At 54.4% G+C, this 21,332-nt stretch overlaps 1 protein-coding gene across 1 annotated transcript; it reads right to left on the reverse strand.

Moving 5' to 3' along the window:
* Nucleotides 1-218: 218 nt before the first annotated feature.
* On the reverse strand, nt 219-20,731 carry SLC35B4 (solute carrier family 35 member B4). The gene is made up of 10 exons (XM_075428881.1): nt 20,569-20,731; nt 13,594-13,707; nt 12,459-12,561; nt 10,691-10,740; nt 9,514-9,595; nt 7,575-7,635; nt 6,628-6,737; nt 6,327-6,402; nt 5,076-5,151; nt 219-3,815 (listed from the first exon to the last, which is right to left on the reverse strand). The coding sequence occupies exons 1-10, from the start codon at nt 20,643-20,645 to the stop codon at nt 3,569-3,571; spliced, it is 996 nt and encodes a 331-aa protein (XP_075284996.1). The 5' UTR covers nt 20,646-20,731; the 3' UTR covers nt 219-3,568.
* Nucleotides 20,732-21,332: the final 601 nt, after the last annotated feature.

Here is a 21,332-nt window from a genome sequence, read left to right on the forward strand (position 1 = left end):
CTGCCCCCTCCCTGGCAGTGTCCAAGGCCAGGCTGGATGGAGCTCTGAGCACCCTGGGCTGGTGGAAGGGGTCCCTGCCCGTGGCAGGGGGGTTGGAATGAGATGATCTTTAAGGCCCCTTCCAACCCAAACCGTTCTGTGATTCTACGACTTCAGAGCCCCATTAGTTTTCCACTCACCAGCAGCAAAGCATGAAAGGAGGGACAAGAAGACCAACATGCTTTGAAAAGGATACATATTTATTTTGTTTCTAAAAAAACAACAACAAAAATACCACCCTAAACCCAACCAGCCAACCCACAAGCTCTGCAGATCCAGAACACTGATCAAACAGTATTCTGGCTGACCCACCTTTCCAGCCTCTGCTAAAAACCATGCGCTATTCTCTCTACAGCAAACATTAAAACCCAGGAGATCAGCAGCCCCATTTCAGGGGGCAGCCCCTGGATTCCAATCCTAGTTTTGGATAACTGGGCCCTTCTGCATGGACCTTTTCTCCATCTGACAACCGGGCAAGCCCACCCGCTCTCCTACAGCAGGAACGGAACCGCTGCCACTTCTGCGACGCTGTAACAATTATAAATACTCAGGAACACACAGATCACGCTGCAACGTTAAAAAAATACTCCTGACGACAAATAATCATCTACCGTTGACACCTGGTTCGAGTGAAGATCAAGTACGGCACACGGTTAAAAAAACAAAGAAGAGAAACCCAAACATGGCCAAACCTACCAGCACCACACAGAGACTGGAGACAACATGCGAGTTCGTCGATACGAAGAGCGACCTAGCGAGTCTATGTACAGCGTTACGCTCCCTCAGCCACCCGCTCAGCCACTGCTTTGCTAAATCCCCCAGCCCAGGTGACAGCAACCGCCACCACGGCCGCCTGCAAGGAGTTCCAGCTCCTGCTGCCAGCCCGCAGCGCGGCTTCTGCCTTCGGCCTGGCCTGACGCCGGCGGGGTTTAAGCTTTGGTGAGCCCCAGCCGGTTACTCGGGGGTCCCCGATGACCCTGAATTTGGGTCACCTTCCCCTACCTCCCTGTCTCGGCTGAAGCTCCGTGTAAGCAGCATGGAGGATCAAGATGAGGGATGAAGGTTTTGCCTTTCTCTGGGTCTTTTCTAGAGCCTGCGTGGACAGCGGGAAGCGAGAGCTGCCCTGCGCCAGGCCAGCTGCTGGGAAACAGTCTCCCCAGCTACAAAATCCATGGAAACATCCCATGTCTGACACTCCAAACACAAGAGGTTTTTCAGGCTCAGGAAAAATCAGGAGAAGGGAAAACCCTTCAGCACTGCAGGCAGGAGGGAGCTGCAGGTCCCGTGCTGGCTCCCCTGGGGATGGAGTTAAATTTTCCCCAGCAGCCCGGTGCTGGGCTTTGGAATTGTGGCTAAACCAGCGCTGACAACACACCAACGCTCCAGCACCTGCCCAGCATCACGGCTTTCCCTTTTTGCCCCCCAGCAGTGATTAGGCCGTGGGCGGGCAAGAAGCTGGGAGGGGGCACAGCCAGGACAACAGATCCAGAATAAAAATCACCCGTAAAAACGGAGGGGAGGGGTTTTTTGGCCAGGTGGCCATCACTGAGGGACTCAGCTGGGCACAGGTCCAACGGTGGGAGGCCATGAGTGGTCACCTTTGCATCACCTGGGCGGTTTCCCTTTCCTCCTCCCTTTGCTATTAAACCATTTTTATCCCTATGCACCAGTTTTCTCAGTTTTGCTCTTCCTGTCCCTCCCAGTCCGGTCCCGCTGTGGGGGACGGTGAAGGAGGAGCCGTGTGGTGCTTTGCTGCCAGCCGGGGTTAACCCGCCTCAAGCCCAGCTTTAACGTTGGAGGGGTCGTAAACACCGAGGCTGGAGGAATCATGGAGCGCAGTGCGTCCTCGGCCAAGCTCGACGTGATCCAGTTGACGCTGCTGAATGCCCTAACTACCACGGCTGAGCCGGGACAGGATCACGACGAGGAGGATGAGGTCCTCCAGGAAAACTGAGGCAGCGCAAACCAGTGTGGCTGCTGCTCCTCACCTTGCTGGGAGCCGTGAACTGCCTGGGTGCGCGGGGACACGCACCCACAGCTCCTGAAGGCCACTCCTGCCCCAGCCGAGGGGTGACACGAAGGGACATCGACCCCATGCCAGGGAGATGCTGCTATGACGCACAGAAATGCCACGAGCAAAGCCGATCCCCAAGGGGTGGGAGGAGAGGAGAGGAGAGGAGAGGGGAGGGGAGGGGAGGGGAGGGGAAGGGAAGGGAGGGGAGGGCAGGGCAGGGGAGAGAAAAAAGAGAAAAGAGAGAAAAGAGAGAAGAGAGAAAAGAGAAAAGAGAGAAAAGAGGAGAGAAAAGAGAGAAAAGAGGAGAGAAAAGAGAAAAGAGAAAAGAGGAGAGAAAAGAGAAAAGAGAAGAGAAAAGAGAAGAGAAAAGAGAGAAAAGAGAGAAAAGAGAAGAGAAAAGAGAGAAAAGAGAGAAAAGAGAGAAAAGAGAGAAAAGAGAGAAAAGAGAGAAAAGAGAGAAAAGAGAGAAAAGAGAGAAAAGAGAGAAAAGAGAGAAGGGATGGCGAACCCAGCCCTCCCCAGCAGGATAAATCAGCTCAGCTGTACCGGCCCTTCCAAAGTTTCTTGGCATCATTTGAACCCTGAGGTTGGGCTGGATGCAGGGGGGGCCCTGGGGGCTCAGCACAGCGGGTTGCTGCTGGTAACAAAGCCCACAGAACGTCTTGAGATGAGGGAAAAAGTAGGATGCGACTGAAAAGCGACCTGCAAAAGGTCCTAAGCAAAGCAGGAGGAACCCATGACACCCTCCGGCGGGGGAAGTACCAGGGCGGCACTTCACCGTCTCCCTGAGAAGGCTGCGAAGGTGACACAGTGGCACTTTCTGTCCCCTTAGCTTCACCCCTTTTTGGCTTCCTTCAGGCTCCCAACTGGACCCTGCTTCTAGCGACGGGGGCTCAGCGGTTTGGCCATCACCCCCCCTGCGCCATTCCCCAGCGGAGAATCTACTGGGCAGACTGGAAGGCTCTAGCTACAGGTGTGTGCGACACCCGCCCAGCGCAGGTGGTAGGATCAGGCAAGGAGGACTCGGGTTAACAGCCAGGCCTGGCGTGTCCAGTGTAACCAACAACCTGCCGCACGAAGAGCAGGTCCCCGGGGCTCAGCCATCCCCACGGCCACCTGGACATTAAAGGATGGCACCAAAACGGCTGAGGGTCCAGCTGGGCAAAGCCGGGAGGAGTGGACAACAGCACCCCAACAAGGCTGGGCTCCTAACAGAGAACCGGGGCAGCTTTTATCTTACTTAAAAAGGGTTATTGAAACGAAAAAACATAAAATGGGAGGAGGGGTTGGAAGCAAAAGGGGTTGCATTAAAAAAAAAGCAACCTTGCAAAAATAACCGTATCGTCTCTCCATGATCCACTTCAGACAGGTTCCCAGCGGAGGCTCCGCGTTTCCCAGGAGCTTGGCACAGCCAAAACCTCCTCTGCGTTATAAAAACGACCCCCCTCTGGGGAGATTCCCTGCTGCTCTGCTCTATAAAACGATAAAAAGGTCCCCGCAGAGAGTCCCCGGCCGTTACTCCTCCTTCGGCCTCTTCCTCCAGCGGGCCAGGAAGGGCCCGAGGCTGTTCCACACCTCCGTGTACATGAGGGTCCCCACGAAGACGAAGGCGGTGCCCAGCCAGTGCCAGGCCGTGAAGGGGTTGCGGAAGTAGAGGATGGAGAAGATGAGGCTGACGAACTTGCGGAGCGTCACCACCAGCGTGACGGTGAGGGAGGTGCACTCCGTGGTGAGGATGAAGACGCCTCGGATGCAGACGTATCTGGGCGGGCGGAGGTAAGGGGACATCGGGGCTGAGGAGGATGGGTCACCTGGGCAGGACTTTGGGAATGAAAAGGACGGGGCAACGGATAGCCCCAGCGCAGTTATAGAGGGAATAAAATTCCCTCCTCAGCGTTTCTACAGCTATGAAGAGCTGTCCTCACCGCCTGGAAGAATCCACACACTGATACGGCACACAAATCGCTCCTGATCCGTCCCCTCCACCTCCAGCTGCCTAGCAGAACCACCAGGAGTTTACACCGGCCAGCCTGTCCCTGGGAAAGCGGTGACAGACTTCAGCCACCCTGGAAATAACATAAGCCCCAGGCTAAATTCCACTCTATTTTCCAAGAGGCGGTGGCCTGGTGGTTCAGCCACCCTGGAAAAAGTCGTAAGCTTCAGGTTAAATTTCACTCTATATTTTTGAAGAGTTACACAAAAATCAGCTCCCAAATGCAGAGAATCAGAGAATCATTAAGGTTGGAAAAGACCTCTAAGATCAGCAAGTCCAACCGTCACCCCAACCTCACCATGCCTGCTAAACCTTGTCCCCAAGTGCCACAGCCACACGGTTTTTGAACCCCTCCAGCGATGGGGACTCCCCCACTGCCCTGGGCAGCCTGGGCCAATGCCTGACCACTCTTGCAGGAAAGAAATTTTTCCCAATATCCAATCTAAACCTCCCTGTAGGCAACTTGAGGCCATCGCCTCTTGTCCTATTGCTGGTTACTTGGGAGCAGAGACCAGCCCCCCCTCACTGCCCCCTCCTGTCAGGGAGCTGCAGAGAGCGAGAAGGTCTCCCCTCAGCCTCCTCTTCTCCAGACTGAACAGCCCCAGCTCCCTCAGCCGCTCCTCATGGGACTTGTTCTCCAGCCCCCTCCCCAGCCTCGCTGCCCTTCTCTGGACACGCTCCAGCCCCTCCATGTCCTGCTGGGAGTGAGGGGCCCAAAGCTGAGCACAGCACTCGAGGTGCGGCCTCACCAGTGCCGAGCACAGGGGCCCGATCCCTGCCCTGCTCCCGCTGGCCACCCCATTGCTGACCCAAGCCAGGATGGCGTTGACCTTCTTGGCCACCTGGGCACACTGCTGGCTCCTGTTCAGCCGGCTGCCGACCAGCACCCCCAGGGCCTTTTCTGCCGGGCAGCTCTCCAGCCACTCCTCCCCAGAAAACTCCAAGGACCCAGCACCTCCACCCTATTCCTCTCCTCCCACCCCACTGCTATCTCCACGGCGTGTCTCAAGCCGAGCTGGGAAAGGATACTGGGTGATGACGTTCACCAGGAGGTAGAACCACATGATCGGCAGGGTCAGCCCGATCACCGGGACCTGGAACGGCTCTGCGGGGAGAAAGGACGGAGCAAGATCACTGCCCTGTTACTCCTAAAGAAGATGCAAGGAGAGGATTCTCTCCCCTGTCCGGAACTGACCACGACCCGGGACACACCGCAGCTTCAGGAGGCTGTTGTTGCGTTAGGCAGACTGAGGTGTGGGCACATTTGGATTTTGTTCCAAATGGAGAGTTACCTTGTTCTTATCATGCTAAATGACAAATACAAGCAAGTTTGCAGATGTTTCTGCTTGGACATCCGTAGGGAAGAAAGGAAGATGGAGGAAGAAGCAGGCTAAGGAAAAAAAGACACTAAAAGAAAAGCTCTGTCTCGCTTTCTTGCGTCAGGGCTGCCCTACTGTTACAGCCAGACGGATCAACCGTGCGGCTCCGAGAGGCTGACAGCACCGGCACGGCGAAGCCCGCGTAGCGCCGGCAAAGCAAAAGCCAGCGGGCCCACGTTTACACCTGCGGCTGAGGCTCTGCTCCGGTTACTCTCGGTATTGAACCACCACGTTCCTTTCCCCAGGGGTCACCTCATGCTTCCCTCGAGACAGGCGTAGCATGCTAGAAATATTTTCCAATTATATTAATGAACAGGTTAAACTGATGGACACAGGCAAACAATCCCCCTACGCAGAGGGGATCGGAGAACCAACAAACCTACTCGGCGAAGATCCCTGTCGTTTCACAAGACTGGGGATAGAGGAAGCGTGCTGGCACGGAAAAGCCTGGCGAATTTTACTACTCAACGTAAGCAGACGCGTAGCTCAAGGTGGATGGATGAGCAATCTGGCTGGGCCCAACTGGTGTATGCGTCTGCGTTAGTGCGAAACTTGGGCTTTAAAGACAGTGACCCAGTAACTCCCAGCTTAGCTTTGCAAGCTGCTGTGGCACCAGCTGAACCCACGGCCAGGCTCTCAGCGGTCGGCATCCACCACTCGTCCACGCGTGCTGGCATCTGGCCCACCACGGGGAATAGGCTGGACGACGGCCCCAAGACACTGTGGGGGTTTCTTTTTTTTTTTTGGCTGTTGGGTTTTCTATCAAACCTGGAAATTCAAAGGGCTTGAATATCCCAAGACGACAGTCTGACGTGCACGACCGCTGGACCGAAAGCTTCCTGCAACGTTTTCTAGAGGACAGAAAGGTACAAGAGCAAGGATCCGTCCGCGCAACACTCACCGGACTGGCTGAAGAGGACTGCGTGGTGGTAGATGTTTGGGGCGAGGAGGAGAAAGCCTGGGAGCGGTAACGCGTGCTGGAGAGAAAAGATGAGACGTGATGTTAACAGATTGCGTGAACCCACCCTGCTTACTCATCCCAGGAAACCAGGCTTGCACATCTGGATGAGAGCACACTCCTCGCTGCTCCAGCCGTGCTGTGCGTGATCCTTTGGACCTGTGCCGAGTCCAGGGAGGGGAAGGGCCTCTCTGAGCAGCTCCATCTGCCCGGTAGAAGCAACAGAATAGACACGGTGACTTACGTTGTAAAAAAGGGCCTCTTTGGAGTGCTTCCCAAACCGATGGTACAGCGTCTCCTGGAAAATCCCCATCCTGGCAGACATGAGGAGGGCGAAGGTGAGTGCAGCAATACCTGGAAGAGAAGCACAGCCTTGCAACACTGCTCAAGCACAGCATAGCTCAAGTCAACCAGCTTGAAGACTCCCACAATTTAGCTTTCAGTGAAAAAAGCCGAAGCACCCAGGCTTGGTAAGACGGGCAGAAAATTGGTAACGGACTTGGGGACACGGGTATCTTATTACAAAGGCTGAGATGCCAAGAGACTTCTGAAGAGACTCATCCGTCGCACGCAGAGTTGGTGGGATACCAGGGACTGTAGGGTTGGACTAGATGACCCACAGAGGTCCCTTCCAGCCCCTACCATTCTGTGATTCTGTGACACGGTTGTTTGCCACTACTGACAATCCATCAATCCCAGTTTCCCTGAAAAGCCATCAATAAATCTAGGTCGGAGGTATAAAAACAGACTCAAGTGTCAGACTGCAGAGACCCCTCCATGAAATATTGTGCTGAAGGAACACTTCAACCAGCTACAGCCCCTCTCCCTCTTGGCAGCATCAGCTATATCAGGTAGGGCTGCTTTTGCAGAGAGAAATCAAGAAGATATCTGCAAACATGCACGACCGTAGTCTCGTTCCGTCACTAAGCCGCTACCTTGCAGATACCCTTCAGGCCCTGTATTTGACTTGTTGGCCAAGCGAAGAGTTATCTCCTTGCACAAAGCTGCTAATGAGGGCCACAAACCCCTGGTTTTTGCAAATCAGCATCCACCAGATGCTCAGCACAACTTCACCTCAGCGCGGGGACGCCCACCAGTCTGCTTTGCACAACGCACGCGGCCAAGGACATCAAGGAGCTGAGTCTCGCCAGCATCCCCGCGAGGGCGGCTGGAGATGCGGCACTCACGTACCTAGCAGCCACCACAAGAAAACCTGGAGTCCGTCCTCTTCATTTAAGCTGGCGTCGGATGCCTGGTGGAGGGAGACACAACACAGTCACCATGAGCTCATTCGGACCTGCTTCTGCCTCGCTCTTGGTTTGTGTGTTGTGTTCCAAGCAAGGCCATAAAGCACAGAGCGTCCAAGGTCTCACGTTCTCCAGAGCTGCTTCCCTGGCTGAGCAGAGGTGGTAGCAGCTACAGCGCACTTTGCTTTCCACTCTGCTTCAGGGAATGCACCAGACTCTGGCCAAAGTGTGAATGTCTGATTAAGAAAGGAGCTTTTCTGAAAGAAAGGAGTACTGCATCCAGCTCTGGAGCCCCCAACATAAGAAGGACATGGATGTGTTGGAGCAGGTCCAGAGGAGGCCACGAAGATGATCCGAGGGCTGGAGCACCTCTCCTACGAGGACAGGCTGAGGGAGTTGGGGCTGTTCAGCCTGGAGAAGAGAAGGCTCCGGGGTGACCTTAGAGCAGCCTGCCAGTGCCTGAAGGGGCCTACAGGAAGGATGGAGAGGGACTTCTCACAAGGGTGTGCAGTGATAGGACAAGGGGGAACAGCTCTAAACTAAAAGAGGGCAGATTTCGATTAGATGTTAGGAAGAAATTCTTCCCCAGGAGGGTGGTGAAACACTGGCCCAGGTTGCCCAGAGAAGCTGTGGCTGCCCCCTCCCTGGCAGTGTTCAAGGCCAGGTTGGATGGAGCTCTGAGCACCCTGGTCTGGTGGAAGATGTCCCTGCTGATGGCAGGGGGGTTGGAACCAGATGATCTTCAAGGTCCCTTCCAACCCAAACTATTCTATGATTCGATGATTCTATGAAATGCCCTGGCTTAGCCAGAGACCGAACTCTCCAACCACAAAAACAATCAGTAGAAAGCTCCCACAGCCAGCCCACTGGCAGCTCCTCCGTCCCCATCTCAGAGGCGAGCACGCAGGAAGGAACAAGGGCTCTGGCCAAGCCCCAGCCAGGTACTAAAACCAGGGCTCTGGCTTGCAGTCAAGGCACTGAGGAAACCAGGCCTGTAGATGCCGTTAGCTGGGAGTAAAACTCTCGGTAACTTGACTTGGCTCAACTCTCTTTCACTGTGGTTTAGGGCAAATTAGATTACTCACCTTTGCCACAACTGTCCATACTACCTCAAAAGCCCACGCCTGCTGAGAGTTAATCTGGATTAATACAGAGCAAGGCTGCGTAGCACAGACCTTCCTCAGACACTCTGAGAGTATAAAAAGCTATTAAATGATGGGGGACTTGGAGGTTTGACAGCCCTGTTTCATTTCCAGTCTCTCAGAGCTGGATTAAGTGCAACCAATTTTCACTTGACTACCACTTTATTGCCATTTTTCTGTCTTCAGCTGACAAGATCAGGCTGCGGGTGCTGACCCAGGAAAAGGCCAAAGTAGGTGTTACGTGTGGATTTTCTTCACTCCCTCCTGTTCTCCAAATACATGCACTTTATTTCAAGGGTCACAGAAAGTCACTTTGGATGACAACGGGTCTGGAAAAATCCAGCCTGAAAGCTGACAATCTCTTCTGGGATAAAAAGAGCGAAGATTTAAGATGGCTGAGTTTTGTTTAAGCTTCACCTAACTGCAACGCAGAGAAAACAGCTTCTAGCTGTGGCAAAAAAAATAATGGTATATTCTGGGCAAAAAGCAGCCTGAATAACACAGGATAAAAGGCATTGGTAATTCAGTTAAATCACAGGCATGTGTGTGCGCCCCTTCCCTCCAAACCACCGGAAAACGAGACCAGGAACCAGAGTTTTCGGGGAGCAGATCCAGAGCTAGGAGACATCTTGCCTCTCCATTAACAGTCAGGCAAAGGGAACTGCTGATGCAGGTGCTGCTGGCAGCTCCTCCTGTCAATAAGGTTCACAGCTACGACCTCAGGCCCTTTCCAGTCCTTACCACTTGCTTTGCAGACATGAAAGTGCAGGTAAAGATCCCCAGGGACACCAGGGCTATGGACGTGTATTTAGATACGCTGTATCTGCACAGGGGAGAAGACAGATGTCAGTGATCCAGCCCAGCCCCACGTCGTTCATCTACCGCTCCCGGCGCTGCAGTTTGCTCCATTACACCGGTGTGAACCCATCACCTAAGGCTGGACATTGCTGGGAGGGAAGGCCAACTTACTCCAACTGCAACAAAAAAGAAGCATTCGGACCAAGATCTCCTTGCCCGTGGCAAAGGATCCCTCTCAGATCCAAGCCAGACCCCAAGCAGCCGGGAGGACCCTCCCACCCCGATGTCTTTGCCCACTGCGGTGGGCTGACCCCAGCCAGCGGCCAAGCACCCACGCAGCCGCTCGCTCACTCCCCCGACCTCACGCGACGGGGAACAGAACTAGAAAAGCAAGAACGAGAAAACTCGTGGGTTGAGCTAAAGAGTTTAACAGGGGAGGAAGGGTGAAAAAACAACAACAGAAACAATGCAAAAGCAATCACTCACCACCTCCCATAGGCATGGCCATCTCGGAAGCCAACACTCCCCCAGCCCCCTTCTTCCTCTGCCCTGGTTTCTATCACAGCACGCGACCCTACACGGCACGGAATATCCCTTCGGCCGTTTTGGGTCAGTTCTCCCCTCTGCATCCCCTCTCAACGCCTTGTCCGCCCCCAGCCTACTCGCTGGGGAGGCAGGCGGAGTGGGAAAAGAGAAAGCCTTGACACTGGCAGCGTTGTCCAGCAACAGCAAAAACATCAGCGTGTTGTCAACGCTGTTTTAGCCACAAATCCAAAACACGTCACCATATGGGCCACTATGAAGAAAGTTAACTCCATCCCAGCCAGACCCAGTACGCTCATCCACCAGGAGCAGTACCGGCCTCACACCAGTAAGAGGAAAGAAAAGAGCTAACATAGAAGGCTGCAGCCACGTTTAAAAGCTCTCTCTTCAGTCCGTGCTCGCTTTAAATGAAGGCGTGAGGGGTGGTGGGAATGCAGAAGAGGGAACTATTCCAGCCTCTAGTCCAGGCACACCTCTGTGCTCCAGTTCCCTCACCAGTAAAACAAGAATATTTAACAGGAAAGGGGAGGGCACTAAAGCATTCTCTGATGATATAAGAAAGACGCTTGTGATTTACCTTTTCTTCAAAATGATGACACCTAGAGCCATGCTTGCTATGAGAGAGCCCTGGGAAAGAAGAGAGAGGAGAAGAACAAAACAGAAGGTCAGCATGACAAAACTCCCTGGACTGGGATGCCCGCCCCAGAGAAACACCGCAAACTCGGTAAAACTAATGCAAAACACCAACAGAAATGGCAAGACCAGGGTCAGGGAGACCGACCAGGTGGGGAGAGTCTCACTTCAGCTAGGAGGAGGGGAGAAGTTGAGCTGGGTGGCTTGGGAACAAGGATGCTGGGGCCAACAGGCTACTAGGATCTTCTGGCCAGGGGGCTTCTCCCTTTTTCGTGATGCTCAGTGTGTGCTGCAGACCAGAACATGGCCAAATCAGCACGTTTTAAATCGGGAGCAGGAGTACAGCTCCACAGATCAACTGCAGGGCAGCAATACAAGCACCACCCCTCACGGTCAATGCAGGACAGGGCTCCTAGAGCATTGTGTGCTCCTCTTCTTTTGAACCTCTCCCAACTTCAGGTACCTCGGCTCCATGACGTGTTGTGGGAGAACAGCCCTTCCCCCAGCAGATCTGCCCAGCAGATTTTGTTATTCCCAACGGCCAGGGCTCCATTTTCTTCGGTTTTAACAGATGTTTTAGCCTGACACTCATCTACACTTAAGTGAAGACACATTTTAACAGCATTTTCCAAAGCAAAGACCTATGAAGTAACAGCGTGGGAGGAACTGTGCTCTGTGACCTGGGGTGTTTAATCAAGACACCCAGACTAGGCCATGAACCACCTGGTGTAGCTGTGCGGTGGAAGGGAAGGCTGGGTCCCCTTGCCCAGCAATGCAGACCACCCAGGGCTGACAGCCAGAGTCTGGGCTTGGTTTTGTCATCGTTACCTTCCCATCACCTTTGGAAATATGAAGCCTGCTCAAGCCTCAGTTTCCTCATCTGTTCAGGGCCAATGGGATCCTGGGGTGCATCAAGAGGAGTGTGGCCAGCAGGTCGAGGGAGGTTCTCCTTCCCCTCTACTCTGCCCTAGTGAGGCCCCATCTGCAGTACTCTGTCCAGTTCTGGGCTCCCCACTTCAAGAAAGATGAGGAGCTACTGGAGAGAGTCCAGCAGAGGGCTACGAGGATGATGAGGGGACTGGAGCATCTGTCCTATGAGGAGAGGCTGAGGGAGCTGGGCTTGTTCAGCCTGGAGAAGCGAAGGCTCAGAGGGGACCTTAGAAATGCCTACAAATATCTCAAGGGTGGGGGTCGGGAGGATGGGGTCAGACTCTTTGCAGTGGTGCCCAGCGACAGGACAAGGGGCAAAGGGCACAAACTGAAGCAGAGGAAGCTCCAGCTGAACATGAGGAAGAACTTCTTCCCTCTGAGGGTGATGGAGCCCTGGCCCAGGCTGCCCAGGGAGGTTGTGGAGTCTCCTTCTCTGGAGATATTCAAGACCCGCCTGGACACGGTGCTGTGCAGCCTGCTCTGGGTGACCCTGCTTCGGCAGGGGTTTGGACTGGGTGATCCCCAGAGGTCCGTTCCGACCCCAAACATTCTGTGATTCAGCTGACATTTAATGGTCAACACTGTGAAAGTGAGAACGGGAGCTGAGCCTTCAGGGCAAGGTTGCTCTCCCCACAGCTTAGCTGGAGTTTAGTACTTGTACAGGTTTTCGGTGCCTTTAGGGCAAGAGAGGGTGGCAGAACACATGCACCAGGGACAGCACTTGCAGAGATGACGGGAAGAGATGTCACATGAGGAGGAAATGAGGGTATGACAATACTCACCGATCTGAAGATCATGTGCAGCGGCATGGCGATGTTTAAGTTCAGGGCGTAGTTATTCACCACACTGACAGTGAAGAACATGGCCACCATGATGAAATAATACCTGAAACACACACAAAAAAAGCTGACTGCTGTGCAGGTACCGCTCTGGGATGCTGGGGGACACCTTGGGAACAGATTACAGCTTGTAAGGAAAGCTCTGGAGCTAGGCAGGAGCCCACCTAGTTCTTGGGTCTGTGGCAAGGACTAACAAGGAGATCAATCCAGTTTGGACGTAGCAGGGAAGTCCTTAGAACGGGAAGCAGGCTGACCTGTGCTGGCTCAGCCTGTGCTAATCCCAGAAGCAAAGCGGAACTGAGGAGAGCCCAGCTGGGATCTTTTAGCACGGACCTCCTCCAGAACCCTCTTTCCTAAGGACAGTGGCATAAGACAAAGCTTGATTTGAGGGGATTCAATTTCTGCCAGCAGGCATCTCTACCCTCAGTGGAAGGAGAAACCATTCATATCCAGGCTGAACACCTCCACAGTTCTGCACCTAAGCTGGAGAGCCTCCACAAACTGAAGTTCCTCGCTGTGACGAAGCCATGCATGGCACTAAACTTGCCTTCAGCTTTCTGTCGTGAGGATCTCTGTCCCGAGCATTCAGCACAGTGCTCTGCTTTGCCAACAGGCTAGGCAGTCTGCTAAGCAACCCCACAAAACCTCCTCACATCACTTCAGCCACTGAGTGCCAGGGAGGAGAGCACGAACATGCCAGGCTATTGCCAGGACAAGATCAGCCCTGATGGAGAAATGCAAAAGTGAATTTGGCTGGCTTTCCAGCAAACCTTTCCCTCCCACGCCCATCGCACCAGGCCCCAGAGAGACAGCGAGCGCTTCAAACACAGCAGATTCTTAACTGTGGAAAATACTGCCCTGTTTCTTGGACAGGAAAGTATCTGATGGCAATTTCCTATTAAAAACGAGGAGTTTGTATTTTATCAGGCGTGACAGGTTCTCAATGAGGCTTCACAAATGCTGCAGAACGGATGGGATTTAGACAGGATAAATGGATAAGCCATTTTATTAAACACTTCTTGAGATAACAGACAGCTCATCAGTTTGTGCCGTGCAGAAGCGTTCAGATTGACTGTACCTTATTGGTATGGCCGGCCTCTTCCTCCCAAAGTTGGCTTCGAAGATGAAGCCTTCCACCGCAATAAACAGGAACTGGGAGAATGTCACTATGTTCCCACATCCTGGAAACTGCCTGCAGGCATGCAGAAGAGAGACAAGCATAAGAGCGATGCCATGGAGAACAAACACCGCACTGGGCTCCAACAGAAAGAGGTGAACAGCTCACAACCCCAGAGTGAGCATCAACCTGGAGGGGCTTTACTGCCTGGACAAGGTCCTGTGCAGCCTGCTCTGGGTGACCCTGCTTTGGCAGGGGGTTGGACTGGGTGACCCACAGAGGTCCCTTCCAACTCCGAACATTCTGTGACCCTGTGATTTATCTGTCTGGATTCTCCCTTTGCCTTTGTTAAAACACTTCCCTGAAGGTGTTTATTCATCTGTACTTGTAGATACATAAGCTGCAATCCCTTCTTCAAGTGTTTCCAAACAGGCAAGCAGCCACCCCCATCACGGGGCACGTGGTGAATTGGGTCAGGAAGTGAAAGAGGACATTGGTCACATCTCACAGGTCTGTGTAACACCCCGCCAGGGTATAGGAGCCAAAGGGGCAACATCAAGCACCGACATAACCACACTGAAGCTGGATCTTCCCCTTTCCCACGGGGAAGCGGTTTTGATAGGGCTCTCTCCCTACCTACAAGCTGCTGTGTTTGTTAGAGGTCAGGGGAAACGATGAGTCCACCCAGGAGGAAGGCAGCGGGATTTCACAGAATCACAGAATGGTTGGGGTTGGAAGGGACCTCTGTGGGTCACCCAGTCCAACCCCCTGCCAAAGCAGGGTCACCCAGAGCAGGCTGCACAGGACCTTGTCCAGGCGGGTCTTGAATATCTCCAGAGAAGGAGACTCCACAGCCCCTCTGGGCAGCCTGTTCAGGGCTCTGTCACCCTCAGAGGGAAGAAGTTCTTCCTCGGGTTCAGATGGAGCTTCCTCTGCTTCAGTTTGTGCCCATTGCCCCTTGTCCTGTCGCTGGGCACCACTGGAAAGAGTCTGGCCCCGTCCTCCTGACACCCACCCTGCAGATATTTGTAGGCATTTCTAAGGTCCCCTCGCAGCCTTCTCTTCTCCAGGCTGAACAAGCCCAGCTCCCTCAGCCTTTCCTCGTAGGAGAGATGCTCCAGTCCCCTCATCATCCTCGTAGCCCTCCACTGGACTCTCTCCAGTAGCTCCTCATCTTCCTTAAGCTGGGGAGCCCAGAACTGGACAATAAGGCTATATTTCCCATAGCCCTTATTTCCACTGCAGAAGGGAAGGGCCGAGGTCAGGTCCCTGTCTGCAGAGCAAGGCGTAGCATCTGTGGTTCTGTTTGCACTTCATCCCCAGAACATGAGCTTGGAGCTGCTTTTAATCTACCCAGCAAGCTTTAGTTCTCTGCCCTCCTGTGTTTGCTGGATGCCGGGAGGTTGATTGTAGGTTCAGGAAGGAACCTACAACAATCTAGAATAGGATGGGGCCAAACTCTTTTCAGTGGTGCCCAGTGACAGGACAAGGGGCAACGGGCACAAACTGAAGCAGAGGAAGTTCCAGCTGAACATGAGGAAGAACTTCTTCCCTCTGAGGGTGACGGAGCCCTGGCCCAGGCTGCCCAGAGAGGTTGTGGAGTCTCCTTCTCTGGCAAGGTCTTGTGCAGCCTGCTGTAGGTGACCCTGCTTTGGCAGTGGGGTTGGACTAGATGACCCACAGAGGGCCCTTCCAAACCCGAACATTCTGGGATTCTGTGATACAACAGCCCATCATGGGAGCCAAAAAAGGTCGTGGCATTAAACGCCATGTGACAGTCAGGCAAGCCAGGGAGCTCGCTAATGTGACACGTGCTTTCCACTGCAGTTTTCAAACTCCACAAGGTATCAAAAGCCACAAAACAAGTGTCTGAGCTCGAAAGAGCCCCTGTTACCTGAGCACCTTGGTCTTCCCAGAGAGACCCAAGCGCTGCAGTTATCGCTGCCTTTGCAACGGGAACGACACCGCCTTTGAGCAAATCAACCTTGGGTGGTTATTCTGAGGGAAGAGGAATTACACGCAAGGGCAAAACAGCCCGTAACAGCCTGACATTAGACAAACACTCCCTGCACGCTGCTCGCCCACTCCGAGCGGACATGCCCGCTGCAGGCCCTGCCTCCTGCCTGAGAAGCTTACAGGGAGCAAGGGAGGATTTCCCGGGAGGCGCAGAGTCAGCCGCGGGCTCAGAGGAGGCCGTGACCATCAGATCATCAGAAAGCTCCCTGTTGCCTGCAGTGGGAGACAAGAGGAATTTGAGCAAGTGCTTCCCCTTTCTCGGCTGCAAGACAGAAACTGAGGCCAAGGACTTGATGGAGAAGCCGCACACGCTGCCGTGTCCCGATCCCCACCCCGCTGCACAAGCGCGCAGCTCGCTCACGCAACGTGCTGTCACAAGCAGGCAGAGGCTGGGCCTAAAACAGCTGCGCAGAACGCGAGCGGAGAGATGCACCGGAGAACAGGAATTACCAAGCTGTCTCCTGGACAGCTGAGCCGAAGGTCTGGTCTCCAAAATGGCCTCTGTCACCACCCCCAGACACCTCAGAAGAAGCTGACACTTCACGCAGAGCTGGCACGTGGCTGCCAAACGGCACCTGGAAAGGTCACCTTCTCCCTGCATTTTCCATAGAATTATAGGTTGGAAAAGACCTCTAAGATCAGCAAGTCCAACCGTCACCCCAACCCCACCATGCCTGCTAAACCTTGTCCCCAAGTGCCACATCCACACGGTTTTTGAACCCCTCCAGCGATGGGGACTCCCCCACTGCCCTGGGCAGCCTGGGCCAATGCCTGACCACTCTTTCAGTGAAGACATTTTTCCCAATATCCAATCTAAACCTCCCAACGCAACTTGAGGCCATTGCCTCTCCTCCTATCGTTACTTACCTGGGAGAAGAGACCAACCCCCGCCTCACTGCAATCGCCTTTCAGGCAGCTGTAGAGAGCGAGAAGGTCCCCCCTCAGCCTCCTCCAGACTGAACAGCCCCAGCTCCCTCAGCTGCTCCTCATGGGACTTGTTCTGCAGCCCCCTCCCCAGCCTCGCTGCCCTTCTCTGGACACGCTCCAGCCCCTCCATGTCCTGCTGGGAGTGAGGGGCCCAAAGCTGAGCACAGCACTCGAGGTGCGGCCTCACCAGTGCCGAGCACAGGGGCCCGATCCCTGCCCTGCTCCCGCTGCCCACCCCATTGCTGACCCAAGCCAGGCTGGCGTTGGCCTTCTTGGCCACCTGGGCACACTGCTGGCTCCTGTTCAGCCGGCTGTCGACCAGCACCCCCAGGGCCTTTTCCGCCGGGCAGCTCTCCAGCCACTCCTCCCCATGGGGCAAACACTAGCCTGAGCCCATTCCCTCTACCCACCTGCCAACTTTCAGAGCTTACTTGTCCAGGAGACTTCAATGCCTGCTGTGCAATGAGGTTAAGAGGTTCAAAAGTTACTCGGGGAAAGAGAAGAGACACTGAACTGGAGACAGAGCCCAAGCTCCAAGATTGTAAATCTTATCTCTGTAGGAGAATACAAAGCAAGTGTAAACTTGGAATAAACCAAGACTGTTTCCACGTGCTAGACCTCGTTTCCTCCCAATTCACAGATCCTTGCGTTCAGTCACTCCCTGTACATATGACCACACATTGTTAGTACAGTCTTGACACAGGGTTATGTGTTGCCTGATAAGAAAAAGACAAACAAACCAAAAAAAAGAAAAACCTAGGCTGTATCCGCCCATGTTTTGACTCACAATCCTAACGCTCTGATAGGCTTAAAAGAAATGATGCGAAGCCTGGATATATCAACCAAAGATCCGCTTTAGCTGTAGCCAACGGACAGAGTTCCTCCAGAAGCAACGTAGAAACCCTGCGATGCCATTGCCGCCCTGCCTCCTAGGACGGAATGGCCTGGGCTGTTGGTGTCCAGCAGCCCTAGCAGATGGGGGGATGAAACAGCCGGAGTGCGGCTCTCGGTCGCAGCAACAGAGCACAAACTGACCAGCCCAATTTCTGCACAGCAGTTCAGGGCACGCTGATGCGCTCAGACCGAGTTCAGCACATCCAAGTCACTTCTCCAGGACAGGTTTCTGTCCATCACTGCAGAAGACTCCACGTTTCATAGGGAATTCCTTCAACAGTCCCTGCAACCTCCCCATTTGCACCACGCAGGGAAGAAAGCCCGTCAATATCTACCACACAGAGCCTCAACCGCTTTTACAGAGAAGGCACCTGACAAGGACACAGCTTCAGAAGGTGAAGATCAGGGGCTTCCTAACCAGGCCTGCATGTGCATCGCACACAGAGCTTTGCCATCACGACTCAAACACAGATTCCCCCCTGGTCAACTAGGAAAGGACACTAGCGGAACGGGTTGGGTTGCTCCAGATATGGGAAATGGGATGAACCGGGTGGCGGTTTTTGCCCTGTCCAGGCCTCCTTCTGTTATTTGGACAGGACCTTATTTCACTTGCTCTTGAAAACCTCCAGCGAGGAGTTTCCCTGTTTGCTCTCTTACAAACCCGCTTCACTACATCGAGAGGGAGCAAACCTGTTCTTTTGGCCTGCTTTAAATCTCTTTTATAGCAATTTAAGCCCCTTATTTCTTGTTCTGCTCAGCAGAAAAAATTATTTCCTCTTCTCTGTGGCCATTCTCCACACACTTTAAGTCTTTTGGCTGTCCTGAGGCATCTCTAGACTAAACAGTTCTCATTCCTTTATTCTTTCCTCATAAATCCTGAGCACATTTCTTCCAATCACCTTTGTTATTCCCCACTAGACTGTCAGTCTGATCACTGCCTTTTCCTGTCACCCTGCTCTTGGACTTTGCTCATTTTGGAAAGATTCATCTTCAAGAGGGACTTTTTTTGCCCTCCAGTTTACACCAAGACCCAAAGGAATAACCAGTGTTACCCCAGTTTAGGGACCACAAGCGAACACAGCAAGCGAGGGGCACAGGAACTGAGCTGTTAGGAACAGGGGAATTTCTACAGCGGATGAGAGGCAACGCTTAAGAGAATCTTGTGTGTGAAAAGCAGCCTTTCCTTGATGTCTGCAACTGGACTTCTGAGATTTGTTGCTCAAAATCCTTCCTGGGGTTCAGACACCCAGTTCAGCCCTTGAGTAGGGCCAGATAGCTGACTTTCATTTGAAGGTCTGGCTGGAGGAGACACAAGCCTAGCAGTAACCAAATGCAACAAGCCAGATCCAAAGCTTTCTCCACCTAGAAGGGGCTCATTCCTTCTCCCTCGCTGCTGCAGCACAAGCCAGGCAGGAAAGGCAGAGGGTAGAGCAATCCCCAAGAGGAAAGACAACTCATCATGCAAAGTTATTTCTTCCAGGAACTGCTTCTTGATTTATCCAGCAATTGCTGATGAGCAGTTGTGCAACCTTGTGATAAGGTACCTGTGTCCCGGCCTCCCACTTTGAAGCAAATACCCCACTGCTGGCTTACAGAGTCAGGTTCTTTTTTGCGCTGTTTCTCTGACAATCTGGGATGATGATGGGTAGGGAGGAAGTAAGGACAGGCTTTAACTAGTATTTTTGAAAGCCTGGGCATGACTGAAGTGAACATAGTACTGGATGGTCAAGGGATGCAGCCCCACACTGGCTTACTATGATTGTAGACACAAAACCGGCTCATTACTTTTTTCCAGTCAGGTCTAGCTCTTTTGCCTTCACAGCTTGGTGACCAGCCGTGGAAACAAAACCAATAAACCACCACCTTTTCCAAGCCACGCCAGCCTTCCTCCATCAGGGTGAGGAAGGTGACGCAGCACTTGGACATACCCCAAACCATCAGCCCTCCTCTCTCTGCAACCTAGCAATTCTCCTTTGCTCCGAGCGCACCGCACTCCTCGCCCTCACAAGGAAGGCCAGTCCTCACCTCCAAAGACCATGTTTCCAGATGGACAATGTTCCCTCGGCCCTGCCTGCCATCCCCCGGGACCCCCCAGCCAGCTCCTGCACATCCTTTCCATGGGATTTCACAGAATCACAGAATGTTCAGGGTTGGAAGGGACCTCTGGGGGTTACCCAGTCCAACCCCCCTGCCGAAGCAGGGTCACCCTGAGCAGGCTGCACAGGACCTTGTCCAGGCGGGTCTTGAATATCTCCAGAGAAGGAGACTCCACAACCTCCCTGGGCAGCCTGTTCCAGGGCTCCGTCACCCTCAGAGTGAAGAAGTTCTTCCTTGTGTTCAGCTGGAACTTCCTCTGCTTCAGTTTGTGCCTATTGCCCCTTGTCCTGTCACTGGGCACCACTGAAAAGAGTCTGGCCCCGTCCTCCTGACACCCACCCTGCAGATATTTAGAAGCATTTATTAGGTCCCCTCTCAGCCTTCTCTTCTCCAGGCTGAACAAGCCCAGCTCCCTCAGCCTTTCCTCATAGGAGAGATGTTCCAGTCCCCTCCTCATCCTCGTAGCTCTCCGCTGGACTCTCTCCAGTAGCTCCTCATCTTTCTGGAACGGGGGAGCCCAGCACTGGACACAGCACTGCAGATGGGGCCTCACCAGGGCAGAGTTTTGACTGGTAATGGTGGGAGGTGCTGGGATCTGAGAGCAGGGGTGGCAGGGACGCTTTAGGGCCGGACTGATGCGGTGCTCCCCGTGTCAGCGGAGATCCGCGGTGCCTGGGTGGGATACCGAAGCCGCCCACGCCGAGGGGGAGGGCCCCAAAGAAACCTCACCGAACCCATCAGACGGTGACACAAGGCCAGGGCCTGGTGGGGCCATTTTGCACCCCTGCTCCTCTTCACGCCTTGACGCGGGGCCCAGGGGCCTGGAGCTGCTCCCCACCCCCCTCCCCCCCAGGTGTGAGGGGGCCCAGCCACCCCACCCAGGGCCGCAGACCCCCTCAGGGCCAGCCCCAGGGTGGGGGTCAGCGCCGGGTGCTCCCCTGCAGCCCCACCTCACCCCAAAATCCTCTCACATCCCCCCCCCCCCCCCCCCCGGCCCCGCACCTGGCCAGCAGCTCCAGGAACACCACGTTGCTGCAGCAGCCGCCGAACACCAACCCCACCGCCACGGCCGGGTGCATGGTACCCGCCTCAAGCAGCGAAGCGGCTGACCGGGCCTCCACCGCATCCCGCTCCAGGACCGCGGCCCCCGCTCCCGGCTCCGGCCCCGCCGCCCCCGCTTCCTCCCGAGAGCCGGTAGTTCGCTCCCCGCCCGCCGCCCGTTCACAGACACCGTCGCTGCCTCACGGCCGGGACTACAACTCCCAGCGGCCCCCGCGACGCCTCCGCGACTCCTCCTTGCGGGGCGCCGCACCCACGGGGCATGACGGGAGCTGTAGTTCCTCGGCGGGAGTCGCGCGGTAATGGCGGCGCTGAGGTGGCGTGAGGAGGAAAGGCGGGCGGCAGCTCAAACGCTGCTTCGCTGCCGAGGAGCAGCCGCTAATTGCCGTTTGGGGTTTAGAGAGTGAAATTATCGCTTTGCAGTGAAAGCGAGCTTGCCCGAGGCCTGTGGTGGAGCCTCCTGGGCTCCATGCTCTCGGAGGCCACAGGCAAGCCCTGCTGCGGCCCGTGCCAATGTTGCCATGGCTGGTGTCGCAAACGCCAGGTTCTGAGGTAGCAAAACCAGTCTGAAAAGTCACCTGCGTGCTTGGAAGAAGACTGGAGGGTACAAGGACGGTCTGGGAAAAGGAGACCTGAACAGGGTGGAAAGTTGGGCAGAGAGGAACCTGATGAGGTTTAACACAGGCAAGTGCAGGGTCCTGCACCTG

This window comes from Opisthocomus hoazin, chromosome 8 (genome assembly GCF_030867145.1).
Source record: "Opisthocomus hoazin isolate bOpiHoa1 chromosome 8, bOpiHoa1.hap1, whole genome shotgun sequence".
Taxonomy (NCBI): Eukaryota; Metazoa; Chordata; class Aves; order Opisthocomiformes; family Opisthocomidae; genus Opisthocomus; species Opisthocomus hoazin.